The 22,469-nt window shown below is 45.3% G+C and overlaps 1 protein-coding gene across 1 annotated transcript in view; it reads right to left on the bottom strand.

Annotated features, from left to right (window-relative positions):
- The window catches only part of DLG2 (discs large MAGUK scaffold protein 2), a 1,162,532-nt gene that overhangs the window by 927,841 nt on the left and 212,222 nt on the right, over positions 1-22,469 (bottom strand). The window contains exon 6 of the mRNA XM_070942955.1: positions 160-231. Coding sequence (XP_070799056.1) covers positions 160-231 — 72 coding nt within the window. The remainder of the gene's footprint in view (positions 1-159; positions 232-22,469) is intronic.

The following is a 22,469-nucleotide window of genomic DNA, read 5'->3' as shown; positions in this document are numbered from 1 at the left end:
AGCCCCGTCCATTGTGGGTGGGGATGCTTCTTTGAGAACATTTTTTTATTTTATTTTACTACTAGGTCCTTGTGTCTATTTCTAGCATACACCCGTTTCCGTCTTTCTTTCAAATCATCACACCAGAGAAGAAGAAAAAATTGAAATGTTCTGACTTACAGAATGTTGAATAGGCAGCCATCCAGGCGATTCGACGGAACATTTGTGGGCAGGACATCTTGTGTGACTCTGCTGCAAACAAATAAAAGACAGGTTTGTGTAAAATTATCTATGCACTGGATAAGAATGACTTACATCAGGGGTGTCAAACTCGATTTCATTGAGGGCCGCAACAGGGTTGTGTTTGACCGGGGGGGGCGAGGCCAGGGGGCATGACCAGTTCAACGTCACTTCTGTTGGGGTCACCTGTGGTGGCCCAAGCGCTCTGCCAGCGAAAACAGAGCTGCGTTTTCGCTGGCAGAGGGGTACAGGAAGCCATTGCGGCCAAAAACAGAGCTCAGGACAGCCGCACGCAGCCCTCCTGAGCTCCGTTTTTGCTGGCAGAGGCATCACGGGCCGGTCCTTCGCTCTTTCCAGGGCGACCCCGTAGGCCAGATCTAAGCACCCCGCGGGCCAGAATTTAACACCCCTGCATTAGATAATCAACAGAGTCCAACCTTTTTTAGAACTTTTCGACCATATCTGAGCCTGTTCTGATTCAATGCTATCTATTCGGACTGGAAATGGCTTTTGATTACCTATCAGAATAACAGAACAACAGAGTTGGAAGGGACCTTGTAGATCATCTACACCCCTACCCCCATCCAAGCAGGAGAGCCTACACCATTTCTGACAGATAGCAATCCAGTCTCGTCTTGAAAAGCTTCCAGTGACGAAGCTCCCACAATTTCAGGCAAATGGCAGTCCAGTCTCTTCTTGAAAAGCTTCCAGTGACAAAAGCTCCCACAATCTATCAGGTTACGATGTCTATGGAGACTCTCAATCATCCAGGTCATGGTTATCCCAAAGGTATTTTTTCAAAAGGCAATTGACCTTTCTTGGTTTTTTTTTTTTTCCTTGAAGACATTTCATTTCACTATCCAAGAAGCTGAAGAAACCTCTTGGACGAGAAGTGAAACCTCTTCAAGGGAAAAAAAAACAAAACAAGAAAATCTAGTTGTTTTTTGAAAAACACCCTAGGGCAGAGGTCTTCAAACTTGGCAGCTTTAAGACTTGTGGACTTCAACTCCCAGAATCCTCCAGCCAGCTATGCTTCTGGGAGTTGAAGTCTACAAGTCTTAAAGCTGCCAGTTTTAAGACCTCTGCTGTACGGACTACCAAGTTAGGATGTCTCCAGGTGGCAGCTTCTCTATATGATTCTGTACGTTAGAAGTGTCCTCTGCTAAGGTCAAGAAATACTGCAAGCATTTGATTTTGTTTTATTTTAATCAATGTGCATCACTTCACGCTTATTTACCTGGAACAGCATTTGCTATTTTGAAGCCCATCCTCTCCAGTTTGGAAGGATCCTTTTAAAGTGCTTCACCATTCTTTATTAATTTACTTTATCGACAGGAGCAATTTGGTACCCTCCGTAAACACAGCCATCTCACCATTAATTCTAACTCCACATGAAATTCAATAGTGAAAAAAGTAAGGTTCTACATTTAGGCAAGAAAAACAAAATGCACAGGTATAGTATATGTGGTACCTTGCTCAATAGTAGTAACTGTGAGAGGGATCTTGGCATTCTAGTGGACAATCACTTAAATATGAGCCAGCCGTGTGCGGCAGCTGCCAGAAAAGCCAACACAGTTCTAGGCTGCATCAACAGAGGGATAGAATCAAGATCACATGAAGTGTTAAGACCACTTTATAAGGCCTTGGTAAGGCCACACTTGAAATATTGCATCCAATTTTGGTCGCCACGATGTAAGAAAGATGTTGAGGCTCTAGAAAGAGTGCAGAGAAGAGCAACGAAGATGATTAGGGAACTGGAGGCTAAAACATATGAAGAACGGTTGCAGGAACTGGGTATGTCTAGTTTAATGAAAAGAAGGACTAGGGGAGACATGATAGCAGTCTTCCAATATCTCAGGGACTGCGCAAAGAAGAGGGAGTCAAACTATTCTCCAAAGCACCTGAGGGTAGAATGGGTGGAAACTAATCAAGGAGAGAAGCAACCTAGAACTAAGGAGAAATTTCCTGACAGTTAGAACAATTAACCAGTGGAACAACTTGCCTCCAGAAGTTGTGAATGCTCCAACACTGGTAGATTTTAAGAAGAGATTGGATAACTGTTTGTCTGACGTGGTGTAGGGTTACCTGCCTAAGCAGGGGGTTGGGCTAGAAGACCTCCAAGGTCCCTTCCAACTCTGTTATTCTGAATTCAGATCATTTATCAACACATTAAAATGCACCAATGTCACTATGGGTATCTCATCTCTTTTCAGAATTATCCCTTTGTCTGTTTTCACTGTTTTCTATTTTTTAGCCCGTCTTTGCCAATCCTTGAGAGCATCTGCCCCCTTATCTCACAGCAGCTGAGTTGCCCAAAGGCCTTTGATGAGAGATTTCTATCAAAGACTTTTCAAACTCTCCATGCATAGAATATCTATCGGATCGTTCTTGCTCAAAGAAAAATCCCAGATGCCAAAAACACAAGAGTCTCCAAGTTGCGGTATCCAAATTCAGCCTAGAAATTACATCGCCATCTTTCCTGTTCCGGTGGCTGCTAATGAAGTACCAGAAAGCTTTGCCAAGCTACTGATATTAGAGGTAGTCCTTGATTTACGACCACAATTTTACGACCCCAAAATTTCTGTGGCTAAGCGAGTGAACTTTGCCCCATTTTACAACCTTTCTTGCCACGGTTGTTAAGTGAATCACTGCGGTTGTTAAGTTGGTAACACAGCTGTTAAGTGAATCTGGCTTCCCCCTTTGATTTTGCTTCTCAGAAGGTCGCAAAAGGGGATCACATGACCCTGGGTCATAACTATGAGTCGATTGCCAAACATCTGAATTTTGATTACGGATGCTGCAACAGTTGTAAGTGTGAAAAACGGTCATAAGTTCACTTTTTTCATTGTCGTTCAGTGGTGGGTTACTACCGGTTTGTCCCGGTTCGGGCAAATTGGTAGCGGCGGCGGGAGGCTCCGTCCGGATGTCATCACGGATGCTCTGCGCATGTGCAAAAGGTTCTGCACATAGGCAGAAGCGCCACGTGCAAGCAAACTGCTAGCAGTTCTGAACTGCTAGCGAAGGTAAGTGAAACCCACTACTGGTTCCGTTGTAACTTCGAGCAGTCACTAAATGAACTGTCGTAAGTTTAGGACTACCTGTAGTTCTGGATTCTCCTTTTCAATATAAGACACATGTGTGCAAAGCCATTCCATAGAAAATATAATAAGGGGGGGGAAATACTCTCTCCATTTGAAGTTTCATTCTATGTTATCCCTGCAGCTCATTAGTGTGGGATCAGTTGGAATCTAAAAGAATGAAACATCATTTAATATCCAGCTTCCTGCAGATAGAACACATTTCTACTCTACAAAGGACAACATGAACATTTTCCTTGCTGTTAATCGTATTTATCCAAAGACAATGAACCGGCTGAAATTAATAAAATCACGGGCAATTCCGTAATTGAATTGTAAAAGCTCGAGATGATTGAGTTCTGTTTTCTAATTACGCCATAAACTACCCCATGTGATCAAAGAGATAGGAAATTAATATTCTACACCAAGGCTGAGATCCAACTTCTGGTGTTTTAGCTAGAAGATATTCAATGCAGCATGGAGGGCGAATAATAGATTTGAATTTATCGCGGGACCCCAAGAGGGTTATCCTTAGCTTCTCGTTCTCAATTAGCAGCAATGTTAATTACATGCCAGCAAGTCAAGTTCAACCTCTAGTGACATATGCTCCCCATTGTATTACTGCCTAAATTATATTGTTGAGATAAAGGGAGCATGGTAGTAAACAGGATTGTTTTAATGTAGGATTGGAAATGTGTCCTTCACTGTGATTTCCAGTTCACAGATCTTGGCATTCTAACTCTCTGCATTCCCAGCTTGAAATATAACCTTTACGAAAGGATGCCGAATGCTCTTAAATTTGGGACATCCTGTGTTTCTTTACTCGGTAGAAAAATGCCCATAATTGAAGAACTACAAAACGTATCTTGAAATGTATTAACTACAGTAGTCCTCAACTTACAAAGTCAATGTTTTGCTTAATGACTGTGTGTTCCACTTAACAACTGCAGTGATGCACTTAACAAGGGTGGCCAAAAAAAAAAAGGGTTACAAAATTGGGCATGACTCAGCTAACCATTATCTTGCTTGCCAACAGAAATTCTGATCCCAGTTCTGGACATAAGTTGAGAACTACCTATAACAGTGTTTCTCAATCAGAATTCCAGCTGGGGAATTCTGGGAGTTGAAGTCCACAGGTCTTAAACTCGCTGAGATTGAGAAACACTGACCTATAATAAAAGAGACATCAGACAGAGAGTCCTTGATTTACGACGGTATCTCAGATATGGTTGAAAAATCCTAGAATTGGTTGGACTCTGCTGATTATCTAACATAATCAGACATTCTTGATCTCCTCCCTTCGCACAAGCTCTTGATTTCCTCTTGCTGGCAAAATTTTGTTTAAATAAAGTACAGGTAGTCCTTGATTTACGACCGTTCATTTAGTAATTGTTTGAAGTTAAGATGCTGAAAAAAGTGACTTATGAGTAAGGGGTGGGCTTCAAAAATTTTAGCAAGGGGTTCTCTGCCCGGTTGCTGGGTAGGCATGGCCATGGTGGGCGTGGCCTAGTCGGCCTCCTGCACCATGTGGGGAGGGGCGTTTTTGCCCTCCCCGGGTTCTGGAGGCTTTTCTTAAGCCTCCAGGAGGGCAAAAACAGCCTCCCCAGGCTCCGGAGGCCCTCTGGAGGCCGGAAACAGGCCCGTTTCTGGCGTTCCCAAACTTCCGGTAGGCCCATTTTTCGCCCTCCCCAAGCCTTCGCGTGCACCCTGCACTTGCCTATATCCAAAACGGGCCGTGTGGGGAGGGGAGGGGAGGGGTGGGCAGGGCCAGCCAGGAGTGGGATTTGAGGGTTCTCCAAACTTCACAGAATCTTAGCTAGAGGTTCTCCCGAACCCCTGCGAACCCCCAGCAGCCCACCCCTGTTATGACCAGTTTTCACACTTACGACCATTGAAGCGTCCCCATGGTCACGTGATCAAAATTCAACTGACTCATATTTACAGTATAACTGTCGCAGTGTCCCTGGGTCATGTGACCATTTTCTGCAACGTTCCGGTAAGAAAAGTCAACGGGGAAGCCGGTTTCATCGTTTCATCTCTAATTAATGCAACGGGGGTACCAGTCATTAGTTTTTATACTTTTTGTGGGACCAGACCTAACATGGATACGTCACACTTTTTCAACACAACACATGAAGAAACAACTCATTGAAAATCAACCTTTCACACAATGAATGCTCCAAGAAATGTTGACTATGTCTGACTCTTGCTTTCTACATTTTGATATCTTAACCTCTCGTCTGGACTATTGTAACGCTCTCTACATGGGGCTCCCCTTGAGGTGCACCCGGAGGCTCCAACTGGCGCAGAGTGAGGCCGCGCGGGTGGTTATGGGAGCGACGTGGAGTTCCCATGTAACACCTCTCCTGCGCGAGCTGCACTGGCTCCCGGTGGTCTTCCAGGTGTGCTTCAAGGTTTTGGTTATCACCTTTAAAGCGCTCCATGGCTTAGGACCTGGTTATCTACGGGACCGCCTGCTACCACCAATAGCCTCCCACCGGCCAGTACGCTCCCATAGAGAGGGGCTCTTCCAGGTGCCGTTGGCCAAACAATGTCGACTGGTGGCCCCTAGGGGGAGAGCCTTCTCTGTGGGGGGCACCTACGATCTGGAACGAGCCCCCCGGAGATACGGAGGATCCCGGATTGTGCACCTTCCGTCGCGCGCTTAAGACTTTTTTATTTCATCAAGCTGGCCTGGCCTAAATCTCCCCTTTTTAAATGTAAATTTTAATTTGTTTTTAAATTATGGGGCATTTTAAATTTGTTCAGCCAAATTATTTAATTTGTTTTTATTCTATTTTAAATTTTTGTATTTATGTGTTTTATCCTGTGGCTGTTCACCGCCCTGAGTCCTTCGGGAGTAGGGCGGTATAGAAATTTAAATAAATAAAAATAAATAAAAAAAATACAGCTGCTTAACGCAAGACCCAAGCGAAGGCCACTGGACTCTCAAAAGACTGCTCTGAATAGGCAGTTCTAGAAAAAGTCTGTAACTTCACTCAAGGTATTATGTGCAGGAATGTCTGCGGAGATTCTCAGTCATCCCGGTCACGGTTATCTCAAAAGTGCTTTTTCAGCCCAGCTGGCTTTTGAAAAAGCACTTTTGAGACTTTACGTGGAGGAATTGTCAATTTCTGAAAGGGCAGAGATAAAGACATTGGAATAAGCAATACAGCTGCAATGTAACCGAAATCATGGGGATTAGGAAGGCTGCATTAGAATAGAATAGAATAGAATAGAATAGAATAGAATAGAATGGAATGGAATGGAATGGAATGGAATGGAATGGAAGGGAAGGGAAGGGAAGGGAAGGGAAGGGAAGGGAAGGGAACCCAATAGAATGGAATGGAATGGAATAGAAAGGAATGGAAGGGAAGGGAAGGGAAGGGAAGGGAAGGGAAGGGAAGGGAAGGGAAGGGAAGGGAACTCAACAGAATGGAAGGGAAAGGAAGGGAAGGGAAGGGAGCGAAATGGAACGGAACCCAATAGAATGGAATGGAATAGAAAGGAAAGGAAGGGAAGGGAAGGGAAGGGAAGGGAAGGGAAGGGAAGGGAACTCAACAGAATGGAAGGGAAGGGAAGGGAAGGGAAGGGAAGGGAAGGGAAGGGAAGGGAAGGGAAGGGAAGGGAAGGGAGCGGAATGGAACGGAACGGAACCCAATAGAATGGAATGGAATGGAATGGAAAGGAATGGAATGGAATGGAATGGAGCAGAGCGGAAAGGAAAGGAAAGGAATAGAACGGAACGGAACAGAACAGAACAGAACAGAACAGAACAGAACAGAATTTATTGGCCAAATGTGATTGGACACTCAAGGAATTTGTCTACAGTGCATAAGCTCTCATTGTACATACAAACAACACAGTGGTAAGTCATAAATCATAAAATACAATCATAAATCATAAGATGCAAACAACAATTGATAAATCACAATATACTAATAGGAAAAGGTAGTAGGAAAGATGAGAGGTGAAAAAGATGAGAAGATGAGATTATCCAATTATTATCAAATTCTGAGAAGATTATCCAATCTGTTATCCAATAGATTCCTCCTTATGTTCTTACATGATAATAATTTCACCAGCAAATGAACACATCTTACTTGCACATGGCAAAACTCTACATAGGTATTAGCTTCATAGCTACTACGGTAGTCCTCAACTTACAACCATACATTTAGTGACCATTCAAAGTTATTATGGTGCTGATAAAAGGGACTTATGGCCGTTTTTCACACTTACAACCATTGCAGTATTCCCGGGGTCACGTGATAAAAAAAAAAAACAGAAAGTTGGCAACTAATTCATAGTTATGACGGCTGCAGTGTCCTGGGACAGTGTCAGTGACCTTCTGACAAGCCAAAGTCAATGGGGAAGCCAGATTCACTTAACAGCCACGTTGTTAAACTTAACAACTGCAGCGATAAACAACTTTGGAAAGAAAGGCCATAAAATGGAACACAACTCATTTAACAGCTGTCTTGCTTAATAATAGAAATTTTGTGCTCAATTGTGGTCATAAGACGAGGACCACCTGTAATCCAATAATCTAGTTTTGTATTCCATCCCAATGAATTGATCGTACTTGTCCCGCTAAGATTAACTGAGTTTCCTTATTCTCTCTTAATTCTGACCTGTATTTAGAGCCATGATAGAAAGCTGCATATTTAAAAAAAAAATTAACCATGAAACTGAAATCTGCAAAATCCCACAGGCAACAGAGCACCGAGAGGCATTTTCCCCATGACGCTACTTAATTCTGCACTTTACAGAAAAAAAACCTACCTCTCTAAAAAAAAGCATATTTCTACAATTTGCCATATTCATAATCCCATTATAGCTTCAACGGTACAGCTATTCTGTAACTCCATATATAGATTTCTGTAGCAATCTTAAATATAATGTTTGTGATGTGCTTATCCAATATTGCCATTAATATTTCCTTCTCCGGGGGGAAATAGGTTTGCCTAAAAGATTCCTCGGTTCAGTTCACAACTATTTAAACTCAATAGTTACTTCCTTAAATTAGCCATCCCTAATCTGGATCTCATCCAAGGGTGTGGACTTCAACTCCCAGATTTCCTTAGCCAGTGCTGCCGAACTGAAGAATTCTGGGATTTCAAGTCCACACAATGGAGGTAGAGAAAAATTGAATTTTACATTATAGTTAACACTTGATTGTTTACATAGAATAATAGAGTTTTATTTATTTATTTATTTATTAACATAATTTATATACCGCCTGTCAGCACTTCAAGCTGCATTTACTCTAGTGCTGACATAAGAAGGAGAAGCGGAGGCGTCTGGAAAGGGACGTTTGACTTTTCACCTACTAATTTTCCCTGGAGATAATATCCCTTAGGAGATGGGATGGGAGGGGGGAAATTCCTTTGAGCTGGAGCAGTAGATTAGGGGTAGAGTGACTTGGAAGATAGTCAATGAGTGCAGGGGAGTGGGGAACAGAAAGGGAGGGTTTTGGGTCTGGAAGTCAGTGTTGGCTACGATGGAGTCGGAATTAGAATGTCGTGCTTAATAAATGGGAGTTTTTTTCATCAAAGACTTTGTTTGAAATGCAATTTATTTGAGACGACCTCGAAACCTGACACCGCCCTTCTGGAAGGAACCTTGGAGGTCTTCTAGTCCAACCCATTACTCAAGCAGGAGACTCTATATCAGTGATGGCTAACCTTTTCCAGACCGAGTGCCCAAAGCGTGCATTCATACGCCCAAACCCCCAAGATGTAATGTGCGCACAGCCCCGTGCATGCACCCCTCACATGCGCATGCTTCCACCCGCAAGAGCCCCACCCCTCACACATGCTTTTGTGGGGGCCCCTGCATGTGCCCCCCCCACATGTGTGGCAGAGACCCAACAACCAGGTGGCTGGCTGGAGGTGTGCGTGCATGCGCAGCGGAGCTGATCTGGGTCGACGGCTCGTGTGCCCACAGAGAGGGCGCTGTGTGCCACCTGTGGCACGCGTGCCATAGATTCGCCGTCACAGCCCTATATCATTTCTGACAAATGGTTGTCCACTCTCGTTTTTTAAAGCCTCCAGTGATGGAGCATCCACAACTTCTGAAGGCAAGCTATCCCACTGGTTGATCACTGTTCGGAAATTTCTCCTTTGTTCCAGGTTCTTTCCTTGGTTAGTTTCCAACCATTGTTTCTTTCCTTGTCTTTTGATGCTTTGGAAAATAGTGTGAGCCCCCCCCCCCCCCACTTGTCTTTGTAGGAGCCCCTCAAACATTGGAATACTTCTATCATGTCATCGCTAGTCCTTCTTTTCACTAGGCCAGACATACCCAATTCCTGTAACCGTTCTTCGTAAGTTTTCTTTTACTTATACTGCATCTTTTTCTTCTCTCCTGAACATTTATGTGAGGTAGGAAAATCTTAGTTTTGGGCAGTTGTTTTGAATAGAATAGAATAGAATAACAGAGTTGGAAGGGACCTTGGAGGTCTTCTAGTCCAACCCCCTGCTTAGGCAGGAAACCCTACACCACTTTAGACAAATAGTGATCCAACCTCTTCTTAAAAACTTCCAGTTTTTGACAGAACATATTCATTCTGTCATTTAAAACTCAGACTGCTGGGTAATCTAATATGTTCAGGATAATATTTGTTATCCTGAACAGAAATTTTGGATTTTGGGTGGAAGATTAAGAAATATATATATATTTATAGGACATTTCTCTTTCGTACCTTTCATAGCTATACAGGCAGTCTTCAATTTGCAACCACAATTGCACCCCAAATTTCTGTTGCTAAGTGAGACAATTGTTAAGTGAGTTTTGCCCCATTTTACGACATATCTTGTCACAGTTGTTAAGTGAATCACTGCCTTCATTATTTGCCTTCATTATCCAGTGGGATCAATACGTTCTTTTTTTTCAAAATACCTTTGGTTGCAGTGGTGAAATTCAAATTTTTTTACTACCAGTTCTATGGGCGTGGCTTGGTGGGCGTGGTGTGGCTTGATGGGCGTGGTGTGGCTTGGTGGGCGTGGCAGAAGGATACTGCAAAATGTCCATTCCTGCAAAATCTCCATTCCCACCCCACTCCAGGGGAAGGATACTGCAAAATCTCCATTCCCATCCCAGAAGTGGCATTTGCTGGTTCTCCGAACTACTCAAAATTTCCACTACCGGTTCTCCAAAGTACTCAAAATTTCCGCTACCAGTTCTCCAGAACCTGTCAGAACCTGCTGGATTTCACCCCTGCATGGATACTACTTTGAGTGACTATTAATGTCTTCTCTAATGTCTTCTTCACCATGTTTTTCTAACAGTTTCTGCTAAAAAAAATGATTTTTTTTTTAAAAAACCAAACCTCCTTCCTCAGCCCACTGAGGCAATAATCATTTTTTTCCCTCCTTTTTTTACCAGAGTCCCAATTTTCCCTAAAATGCCCTAGAATAATGCAACAATCAAGGCGTATATAGGAGGAAATTGGTAGCTAAGTGGAGAGAACTAATTGCCACGCGTAGCTCTAAGCCGCTCCAAGAAAACCCAATGGCGTGGATATCTTTTGAATCCATTCCTCATTTCTTTCATTCATTTCTTGCCTTTGGGGTTTTTTTCATTAATTTTCCAAATAAACGCACGCTCTCGGTTACATCAGAGAAGCCAGAAAGATTTCTAGACCAGTTTTTGCCTCATGCATTTTGATGGCTGTTTTTGAACTTTCTCTCAAAAACAGAAGGAGCATTTTCAGAGAAGGTTTCTCGGGGATTTAGGATTCTTGTCATTATTTAATCATGAATTGGCCGAAGGGCCTTGAATAAAATGACTTATTCTACCGCACAATCATTTCTCCAGCAAGACACTAATTTTTATAGCCAGCGGAGAATCAGAGCCCTGGTCTACAGAAGCCAAAAATGGAAAGAAGGGTTTTTTTAAAAAAAAACACCTTTCCCACCCCCCAAAAAATAACACATTTTATTAAAAAGCACAAGCTTTCTAAATAGATCTAGCAATTCCTTCTGGCCCTCAGTCAGAATTCTTTTTAAAAAATAATACTTTGCCACATCCTTTGCCTGGATGTAGCAAGAAAGCAAAGAAAAAGAAAAAGAAAAAAAAATATGCTTGGCATACCACATCTAAAAATGCCAGGCACCATATGCAGAAGATTAAAAAGGGGCATCGAGAAAGCTGTGGAGTTGCAGTCTTGTAGAAACACAGACTCTTTTTAAGAAGAGATTGAACAAATCTCTTCAGAACATGTGTCTGAAATGGTGTAGGGCAGTGATGGAGAACCTATTTTTCCTCAGGTGCCAAAAGCATGTGCGCGCGCCGACACCCGTAATGCAATGCCCCCCCGCATGTGCACGTGATCCGCCCCCTGCGCTCCCCCACCCCCCTACGCATGCACGCGCGACCCCAGGGGAGGTGCTAGCAGGCCTCCCTGAAGCCTCCTGGGACGAAAAATGGGGGGGAGCACCACGCACCCCCACCCCCCTCCGCACATGCGCATACGACCCCCCCACTCTCACCCATGCATGTGCGCCTCCCCCCAAAAATCAGTTTTCCAGAGGGAGGCACGGGGGCATGCGCGATGGAGCTGACCTGGATGTTGGCTCGCGGGCCTGCAGAGATGGCTCAGTGTGCCACCTGTGGCACGCATGCCATAGGTTCGCCATCATGGGCCTGAGCAGGGGGCCTAAGCAGGAGGTTGGACTAGAAGACCTCTGGGACAGGGGTGGATTCTAACCGGCTTTACTACTGGTTCTCTTTGTGCACGCACTTTGCACGCGATCACCTCTTCGGTCGTGTGCTTTGCGCAAGTGCGTTGCAAATCTGCCCAGCTGAGGTGCGGCAATCCGCTCTGCCGCACCTCTCAGCTGGGCGAAAAAAGAAGAAATATAAGATCGGAATAACACGGGGGCGGGCGGGAGGGCCCAGCTCCCGAAGAAAGAAAACCGGTTCGGTGACGTAATAGCGTCACCGCTACCGGCTCGGCCGAACCGGGCCGAACCGGGAGCAACCCACCACTGCTCTGGGGTCCCTTCCAACTCTGTTATTCTTTTATTCTCTTATCATGGCAAATTATATAATCCTGCATTTTTTCTTGCGGGAAGACAGGGTTTGGCAATTCACACACAGGCCATTGTTGTTTTCATGCACAGAATACAAATAATCTTCAACTTTCAACCGTTCGTTCAGTGACCATTCAAAGTTACAACGGCACCAAAAAAAGGGACTTATGGCCTGTTTTCAAACTGATGTGATCATGTGATCAAAATCTGGGTGCCTGGCAATTGGCATGTTTTTCTGATAGTTCCAATGTCCTGGGGTCATGTGATCACTGTTTGAAATCTTCCCAACTGGCTTCCAACAAGCAGAGTCCTTGGGGGAAGCCAGGTTCAGTTAGTGACCACATGATTCACTTAACAGCTGCAAAGATTCTGTGGGAAGAAATATCCATCTGGTTCAGTTCCAAGCCTGGAGAAAGACACTGGAAACATGGAGGCTGATTGGAAAGAGAGTCCATTTATTGATGAAGCACGTGTGATTCTGGGCAGCTGACCACATGGAGTTGAGAGTGGGGGTATTTATACCTTCTCTTGGGCTTTGAACTTGAGCTTCCTGTTCCTGTGTAAGAACATGAGTTCTATTGGCTGTTATCAGACTCCCATGGGGCATGTACAAATCCTAGGAGTTTGTCTGAGCTAGGTTTGGTTGAAGTTTGAACTGCTGGGGGTGGTGTAACTGAAATGATGCAATGAAGGGGCTATCTCTTTATCTCTTTAAGTGCTGACATCTGCTGAGGACTCTTAAGAAAGGTGGGGGCTGCTTTTCCAAGAGCATGTTTCTCCTTTTCTCATCCAGGGAAATATAATATTCTGCCTTTTTAATATTTCTCACAATATTTCATTCTTCTAAGAGAGGGATGGGTGCTAACTTTCTACCATTCGTTTATCAACAGTTGGGAAAAATAGTTGCAAAATGGGGCAGAAGTCACTTAACCACTGCCTTGCTTATCAATGGAAATTTGGGGGTCGTAAAACACGATGTCTCAGTGGCTAAGACACTGAGCTTGTCGATCGAAAGGTCGGCAGTTCAGCGGTTCGAATCCCTAGTGCCGCATAATGGGGTGAGCTCCCGTTACTTGTCCCAGCTTCTGCCAACCTAGCAATTCGAAAACACGTTAAAAAATGCAAGCAGAAAAAATAGGGACCACCTTTGGAGGGAAGGTAACAGCATTCTGTGCGCCTTTGGCGTTTAGTCATGCCGGCCACATGACCACGGAGACGTCTTCAGACAGCACTGGCTCTTTGGCTTTGAATCGGAGATGAGCACTGCCCCCTAGAGTCGGGAACGACTAGCACATATGGTCGAGGGGAACCTTTACCTTTACGACAAGGGCTTCCTGTGTGGTAATCTGTATGGCGGTCCTGCATACATCCCTTGGTTCGAGGCTCCAGGTTGGGGGAATAATTTTGCCTTCCTGAAATAAATCCCTCCCTCCATTTCATTAAAATCCCTCCCTCTGTTTCATTAAAATCCCAAAGAAAGAATTCAGAGGGAATATTCAGACAGACATGTATGGAATTTAGGGATCTTCAAAACAATGGGGAAACGCACTACCAAAATCCGTGCAAATTACTTCAAAACACTAAAGAACTTAAAAAAAAAAAAACTCTCAGAAATGCGGAAGAGGCTCTCGTGTGCTGTGAGAAGGAAATGAGATTTAAACAAAGCACAAAACCTCCTTTGCAGGCTAAGAAAATTTCTGAGCGATAGCTTCCTGCATATTTATTTTATCGCTCCTGCTTTGCCGAGCAACATCTAACGCTGGGTATTAATTTTGTATTCCTGATGGTAAATGCATGATCCTTAATTTGCAAGATTAAAATAGCGAAGGTTTCCGAGGCACATCAAAACTCAGAAATTTCCCTCAGGAAATGTTCTTTATGTCCCCTTTGGGGGAGCGGGTGGGAGGGGGGGGACACACGATCACTGTCTTCTAGTACTTGAGGGGCTGTCACAGAGAAGAAGGGGTCAATCTATTCTCCACAGCGCCTGAAGGCAGGACAAGAAGCAATGGGTGGACGCTTGTTAAAGAGAGATCATACAACGTACAACTACGGAGAAAATTTCTGACAGGGAGAACAATTAATCAATGAGAAATCTTGCCTCACGGATTTGTGGGTGCTCCATTGCTGGAGGTTTTCAAAAAATAGATGGGAGAACTTTTGACCGGGATGGTATAAAATATCTCCTGCCTTGAGCAGGTTAGACTACAGCAGCCTAACTGGTGGCCCGTGGATCACTGGTGGTCCATGAGAAAATTTTGGTGGTCTGCAGAAAAATTATTTCCATTTTTTATATTGCACTAAATCAGGGGTCCTCATACTAGGGCTCCTGGGATGGATACGTGCAATGAACATTTGTGTTGCTGCAGAGAGTCTCCCCCCTTCGGGGTCTTCTTGTGTGGGTCGGAGGGGGGCAGAAATTCCGACTCGGGGTCTGCTTCGGCCTCCTGGTGTGGGGCTTTGGGCAAAGGCTGGAGGGAAGCACCGCTGGTGGCGAAGAGCCAGAGGGCCTTGTTCCAGTGGGACTGCATCATGGCCTGGAACTGGCTCAGCATCTCAGCCCACTGAGCCTCCAGGCGCCGGTAGCTGGCCTTGCATTCCCACAGGTCTTCCCTCTGCTTGCAAAGCCTATTCTCGTAGTCCTCAGTGTGGTGCTTCTGCTGAGCCTCCTTCTCGGTCAGATCCAATTTGAACTGAGCTGTTTTGCCAACTCTTTCTCATGGTGGCTGCTTAGCTCCAACAACTGCTTCCTGTTGGGGTCCTAAGGAGCCCGGGCGGGGAGGCAAGGAGTGGCTGGGAAGGGAGGGGTGGGGCGAGTAGAGGCTGGCGAGGCGCCCCTCGATATGAGTGACATTGAGCTGACCATGCCCACCCAATCACATGACCCCCCCCCCAGCCATGCCCACACAGCCGGTCATTAGGCAGATCGTATTAGCGGTCCGTGGGATTTAAAATTATGAATTTAGTGGTCCCTGAGGTCCGAAAGGTTGGTGATCCTTGGACTAGAGGACCTCTGAGGTGCCTTCCAGCCCGATGATGCTATGTTCCATGTTCCCTATATTTTTAAACCGGTTGCTAATGTGGGAGCAGCAGGCTTTTTTTTTTTTTTCAATCCTTCTCCTCTTTTCTCCCCCCTCCTCCCCCACATGGTCTTTTAAATACAAAAAGATCTGACTGAGCCACAAAGCAGATGGAGGGAAATGATGATACAGAATACAGAATAACAGAGTTGGGAGGGACCTTGGAGGTCTTCTATTCCAAGGGAACAAATGGGGTGACATGAAAGCAGTGTTCCAATATCTCAGGGGCTGCCACAAAGAAGAGGGGGTCAACCTATTCTCCAAAGCATCTGAAGGCAAGACAAGAAGCAATGGATGGAAATTAACCAAGGAGAAAAGCAACCTAGAACTAAGGAGAAATTTCCTGACAGTTAGAACCAGTGGTGAAATTCAAAAATTTTCCCTACCGGTTCTGTGGGCGTGGCTTGGTGGGCGTGGCTTGGTTATGGTGACTGGGAAAACCAATTATCACGCTTTACACAAAAATAACACAAAAGCTACACAACTGACTCACACACAATGCAAAAGCAGCTGGACTTCACACAAAATGGCCCCTGCAACAAGCAGGAACCCCACAGAGTCACAGAGAGCCCCAAAACAAACTATCACGCTTTACACAAAAATACCGGTTCGGACAATAAGGTAGTAAACAAAATGCTTTAAAAAGAGAAAAAAAAGTTCCGAGGATTGCTTGGCACAGCTGATTGTCATAGATGACCTTCGGAACCTTTTCTTTTTTTTTACTTTTTAAAAGCATTTTTTTACTCCCTATTGCCTGAACCAGTACTAAAAAAATGCTTTAAAAAAGTTTTTAAAAAGTTCAGACGGTCAGCTGTGCCGCGCGATCGTCAGAACTTTTTTTTTTTTACTTTTAAAAGCATTTTTTTACTACTGGTTTAGGCGAAGCAGTAGCATTTTCACTACCGGTTCCAGCGAACCGCCCTAAACCGGTAGCATTTCAACCCCAGTTGGAGCAATTAATCAGTGGAACAGCTTGCCTCCAGAAGTTGTAAATGCTCCAACACTGGAAGTTTTTAAAAAGAGATGGGACAACCATTTGTCTGAAAGGATGTAGGGTTTCTGCCTGAGCACGGGGTTGGATTAGAAGACCTCCAAGGTCCCTTCCAACTCTGTTATTCTATATTTTAACCTATTCTCCAAAGCACCTGAAGGCAGGACAAGAAGCAATGGATGGAACTAATCAAGGAGAGAAGCAACCTAAAAGTAAGGAACTAAACTAAATTTCCGGACAGTGAGAACAATTAATCAGTGGAACAGCCTGTCTCCAGACATTGTGGGTGCTCCAACACTGGAGTTTTTTAAGAAGAGACTGGACAGTCATTTATCTGAAATAGTATAGAGTCCCCTGCTTGAGCAGGGGGTTGGACTAGAAGACCTCCAAGGTCCCTTCCACCTCTGTTATTCTGTTATTCTCTCTGAGCTTTGTTGTTCTCTTGCAGATCTCTCATTAATCATCTCTTATTGCTTAGTTGCCAATATAAGGTAGATTTCCCATTTGTCCATGGAGATTCTCAGTCATCCCGGTCATGATTTGTTTGTTTGTTTGTTTATTATTCATTCATTCATTCATTCATTCATTCATTCATTCATTCATTCAGCTTATATGCCGCCCTCTCTCCGGAAAGGACTCAGGGCGGCTCACAGCAATAAAACAGATAAAATCAATATTAAATGTTAAAAACCATTAAAACTCCCCTTTAAAATTCCTTCAGTCCAATCCGGTCTGGCGAAATAACCATGTCTTAAGGTCACGGCGGAAAGAGCGCAAGAGGTTGTCCGATAGGTTTTTCTTTCAAGGCGTTTCAAAGACGTTTCACTTCTTGTCCAAGAAGCGAAACTTCTTGGATGAGAAGCGAAACGTCTCCAAAGAAAAAACAGAAAGTCCAGTGGCCTTTTGAAAAAAGCATCTTCGGGTAGTGGTTGTTTGTTAACTCTCGGCAAGGGTGGGCTTCAAAAATTTTAGTGAGGGGCTTTCTGCCCGGTTGCTAGGTGGGCGTGGCCATGGTGGGTGTGGCCTAAACGGTCTCCTGCACCACAGGGCAGGGGGGGGCGTTTTGGCCCTCCTCAGGCTCCAGAGGTTTTCTCGAACCTCCGGGAGGGCGAAAATGGCCTCTCCAGGCTACAGAGGCCCTCTGGAGGCTGTTTCCGGCCTTCCCGAACTTTCGGTAGGCCCGTTTTTTTGCCCTCCCCGAGCCTCCGTGCGTGCCCTGCACTTACCTGTACCACGGCGAGAGGTGGCATTTTTGCCCTCCCCGAACTCTGAAGGCTTTCCTCAAGCCTCAGGGAGCGCAAAAAACGGCCTCCCCAGGCTCCAGAGGCCCTTCACGGGCATCCTGCGCTTACCTGCATCCAAAACGTGCCACGTGGGGGCTCCTGGGAGGGGCAGGTCGGGGTGGGCAGGGCCAGCCAGGAGTGGGATTGGGGGTTCTCCGAACTGCACAGAATCTTAGCTAGAGGTTCTCCCGAACCCCTGCGAACCCCCAGGGGTTCCTCTCCTGACTCTGACTCTGAGGCTTTGAAAGGGATTTGAAGCGTAGGATTGCTTTCTCTTGCAGTGCAAAGCTTTAGTAGTGGCATCCGATCAAACCCTTCCTGATTTGTATGTATAGGGCCGAATTCTGTCCATTGCAGATCGAGCACAGCAGTTGCAAAGCAGGCTCCTCATTAAATCAAGGACGGATTTTAGACTTGCTCATCTGCTGCGTTCTCATTTTCTGACTTTGCAAGATGCAGCCCAGCACGAGGCCACGCAGCCTTAAAACCCTAATGGGCTCTGACCAAGCAACTAATTGCAGACTTTCTCTCTTAAATTGACGGAGCTTCTCATTGATCTTCTAAACGCAAATCACCTCTTGTCTTTTAGTGCTAAAACTGCATTCCCTTAAAGGCAATTCACCAAGATCAACAAACGATAAGTTAATGGAATTTTATCGGAAATTTCATTCAACCGAACAAGGTCAATGCTTGGAGATGCCATTTAGGCATGGGGATCAAAGTAATCCCCCCCCCGTTTTTTTTGTTGCTACCCTAGAGACCAACAAAAGAGAAAAATGAAGAGATTTACCGAGCTTCATTCCTCCAGAAAATTACAATTAAGTACAAGGGACCTGAGGCGATTACCATTTTTTAAAAGGAATAAATATAGGGGAAATAGTCTTTTTGACAAGATATAATTACAGCATGCTTTATACATGATGTGTGTGGCCAATGAGCTATAACGAGCCTTTAAAACATTATTTTTCCCTTGGAAAACGTGTCAGTGATTTCAAAAATGCATATGAGGAAACTCCAAAAACTGGTGAACTGGTGGCAATCATTAGAGGAAGAAGAAAAAGAAGAGGTGGAGGAAAAGGAAGAAGAAGGAAGGAAAGAAGAAGGAGAACGAGGAAGAGGAGAAGGGGAAGGAGAAGGAATAGGAGGAGGGGAAGGAGAGGAGGGGGAGGAGGGGGAAGGGGGAAGAGGAAGGGAAGAAGAAGGAGAAGGAGGAGAAGGAGAAGGAGAAGGAGGAGGAGGAGGAGGAGGAGGAAGAGGAGGAGGAGGAGGAGGAGGAGGAGAAGAAGAAGAAGGAGGAGGAGGAGGAGGAGGAGGAGGAGGAGGAGGAGAAGGAGGAGGAGGAGGAGGAGAAGGAGAAGAAGAAGAAGAAGAAGAAGAAGAAGAAGAAGAAGAAGAAGAAGAAGAAGAAGAAGAAGAAGAAGAAGAAGAAGAAGAAGAAGAAGAAGAAGAAGAAGAAGAAGAATTATCCTTGATGCTCTTTGAGCTTGGTGGTTTTCTTGCAGACATTTAATTACCCAATTAGGTAACATTATCAGTGCTAGAAGAGTGTGGGGTTTGCAGGGAAGAGGAGGAGGAAGATAAGATGAGGAGGAGGAGGAGGAAAAGGAGGAGGAAGAGGAGGAAAAGGAAGAGGACAACTAACCCTAACCCTAACCCTTGGTGCTTTCTGAGCTCGGTGGTTTTCTTGCAGACATTTAATTACCCAATTAGGTAACATTATCAGTGCTAGAAGAGTGTGGGGTTTGCAGGGAAGAGGAGGAGGAAGATAAGATGAGGAGGAGGAGGAGGAAGAGGAGGAGGAAGAGGAGGAAAAGGAAGAGGACAACTAACCCTAACCCTAACCCTTGGTGCTTTCTGAGCTTGGTGGTTTTCTTGCAGACGAAGAAGAAATAATAATAAGAAAATAATGTAGTCAAAATCACTTGTTCCATTTTTTGTACATCTTCATAAGACCAAATACATTTTTTCCCTCTTTTGTGAACAGCCTTCATGTTTTGCTGTTTTGCTTCTCGCTTTTCTTTTCTTTCCTCTTCCCTCTTCTTGTCCTCATTTGCCCTCACGGCCATTTCCTTTCTGTGGCCATTTGTTGTATGAGAAATTTAAACAAAATAGTATATATGTCAACCCAGCTCAGTTGGATAACACGGAAGTGGAGACAAGAGAAGCTGAAGATTGGAAAACCTGGGTTGGCAAAAAAATTATGTCTGAAAAGATAAGGAGCTCAGCGTGAGTCACAAGTGACTCGTGGCTTTGATAATCAAACACAATATTTGCCTATAGAAAATCCAATGAAACTAAGAAGTCCAACTTATATCATGCTCGGGTTCAACTTCTTTGACTCATTCTGGTCCCCATACAGTACTTTAAGCACTCAGAAATATTGGAAGATAGGCAATGAAAGGTAAATTAGCCGGTCCTGTGGGCATTGACTAAGAAAATAGTATTTAGACTTGAAAGCAAAAGACAGGGGGGAATGACAACATTCTGTGTACATCTATTTCAAGGATATCAGTAAAATGGTGTTTTCTGTTCTCTATGTGAATCATCATCATCGTTTAACGACCCCTTGCAGGGTGGAGTCTGGGCAACTGAATGGAGCTAGCAGAGTATTTACTGGCCGGATGCCCTTCCTGACGCCAATGCGGAGATTTGTTCAGCAGGTATATTCTCATTGTGCCCAGAGAGAGAAATATCTGCCTCTACCTAGGATCGAACACACAGCCTCCTGATTGTGAGGCAAGAGCTCCACCTCTAGGCCACCGCACCACTCCCGGTTCTCTATGTGAATGCAGGACCCAAAAAAAACAGTGCTACTAGGGCTTCAATGCCTGGACTGCAACAATTCAGACTGCCAGTAGATGGCGGCAACGTGTTGTCTCCTATTGCTTTGCTGCCATCTAGTGGCTCTCTGGTTGCTTGCAGCCCAGATGCAGTAGCTGGAGTGCAGTTTCAGAGAAGGAGATTCCTTCTTAAAGGAAGGAAAGAGCAGATTGATTGTGGAACCTGTTCCCTTGAGAAATGATGATCCCCTCATTGGATTTCATCAGGCAGAGGCCAAATAGGTCTTCACTGGGGCGGTTTTAATTTAGACATCCGAGGCAAACAGGGGATGAGCTGTTAATGATGGCCTCTTCCTATTCTATCAATTTAAGGGCAAAGAAGGGGGGTGTTATGGCCTATTGGACACCAGCCCCTCCAGCAGCCAAATCAGAGGAGGAGGAGGAGGCGTGGGAGTCAGGGTCAGCATCAAGGCAACCTGAGAGCTCCAAGAGGGACGAGGGAAGGGAGCTGGCAGAGAGAGAGACAAGGTGGAGCCTGGGCCATCCGTCAGCCCTCAGATGGAGAGTCAACAGATCCCAGGTCTGGAGGTGGCTGATGAGGAAGAGGAGAAACAGCTGGGTTCAGTGCCTGACGTGTGGATGTCAGAAGGCAGAGGAGAGGAGAACAGTGGAAATCTATGGGCCGATCCTTGGGAAGGAAGAGCCACCGCTGCTAGCGAGGCCCCACCCTTGCTCTGGGGATAAAAGGCAGGGGGTGGAGATGAATAGATGTGGCAGACAACTATTCATCTTCCGGACGGACGGATTTGTTAGCCTGCGAGAGAAAACTTTTGCCGGGGCTGCCAGCATTCCTAATAAAGGAATCTTTTGAGTTTACGTCATTTGTCGTGTTTGGGAAGTTGGGTCAGAACAGGAGGACGATGCCCCCCAAACCGCTGTGTCAAGCAAAAAAAGCAACCTTGACACCATACAAATGGCCACACGCCAAGATGTCACTTCTCAGTAAGTCATTTGGCAACATAAAACTCCCTCTTTCCAGGGGAGGATTAAAACGGGAGGCCGTTCTTTAGCGCCTCACTCACAATGGCCGTTGCAGATGCATTTGGAAATATGACTCGTGGCGATTGTGAACCAGTTCCTGATTCCTCTCAGAGTGCCTTTCTATACATGTTTAATGCAGAGCCCCCTAATCTGAAATTCCATCCCCCACCGGTTCCCCGCCTAATTACCTCATTCCTTAGGCTGCTCCGCTTGCCATCTCTCCTTCGAGAAGGAATAAGTCTCCATTTTAATCAACAGCTTAGCCTTAGGGAGCTCTCTAATGGATCTCACCGATAAGATTCTTATTCCGTTCCATGATACAGTTTTGAGTGGAAGGATTCTAAGCGATTTACAGGGTTTCTCCTGAATAGGAGAATCACAGTGTGAATCGATATGCATAATCCTTGGTCCTTGGTAGAAGGATTAGGGGCAGGGGTGGGATTCAGCCAGTTTGGACCGGTTCGGGAGAACCGGATGCTAATTTTACATCTGGTTCGCTGAACCGGTAGTTGCAAGGACCCTGCCCACCCCCCCACCCCTCCCAGGAGTCTCCACATGGCACGTTTTGGATGCCAGGTAAGTGCAGTGCCCGCACGGACGCTCTGGGAGGGAGAAAAATGGGCCTCCCAGAAGTTCTGGAAGTCTGGAAACAGGCCTGTTTCTGCCCTCCGGAGGGCCTCCGGAGCTCGGGGAGGCCATTTTCGTCCTCCCAGAGGCTCAAGGAAAGCCCCCAGAGCTTGGGGAGAGTGAAAATGTCCCTCCCCCTGCTGTGATGCAGGAAGCCAAGTAGGCCACGCCCACCATGGCCACGCCCACCCAGCAACCAGGCAGAGAACCGGTTGCTAAAATTTTTGAATCCCACCCCTGACTAGAGGTGACATGATAGCAATGTTCCAATATCTAAGGGACTGCCATAAAGAAGACGAGGGGGTCAACCTGTTCTCCAAAGCACCTGAAGGCAGG

This window comes from Pituophis catenifer, unplaced genomic scaffold, assembly GCF_029215685.1.
Source record: "Pituophis catenifer annectens isolate HBS135680 unplaced genomic scaffold, rPitCat1.0.hap2 SCAF_4, whole genome shotgun sequence".
Taxonomy (NCBI): domain Eukaryota; kingdom Metazoa; phylum Chordata; class Lepidosauria; order Squamata; family Colubridae; genus Pituophis; species Pituophis catenifer.
The sequence above is the reverse complement of the archived record's forward strand: the minus strand, read 5'-3'. Positions and strand labels throughout refer to the sequence as shown.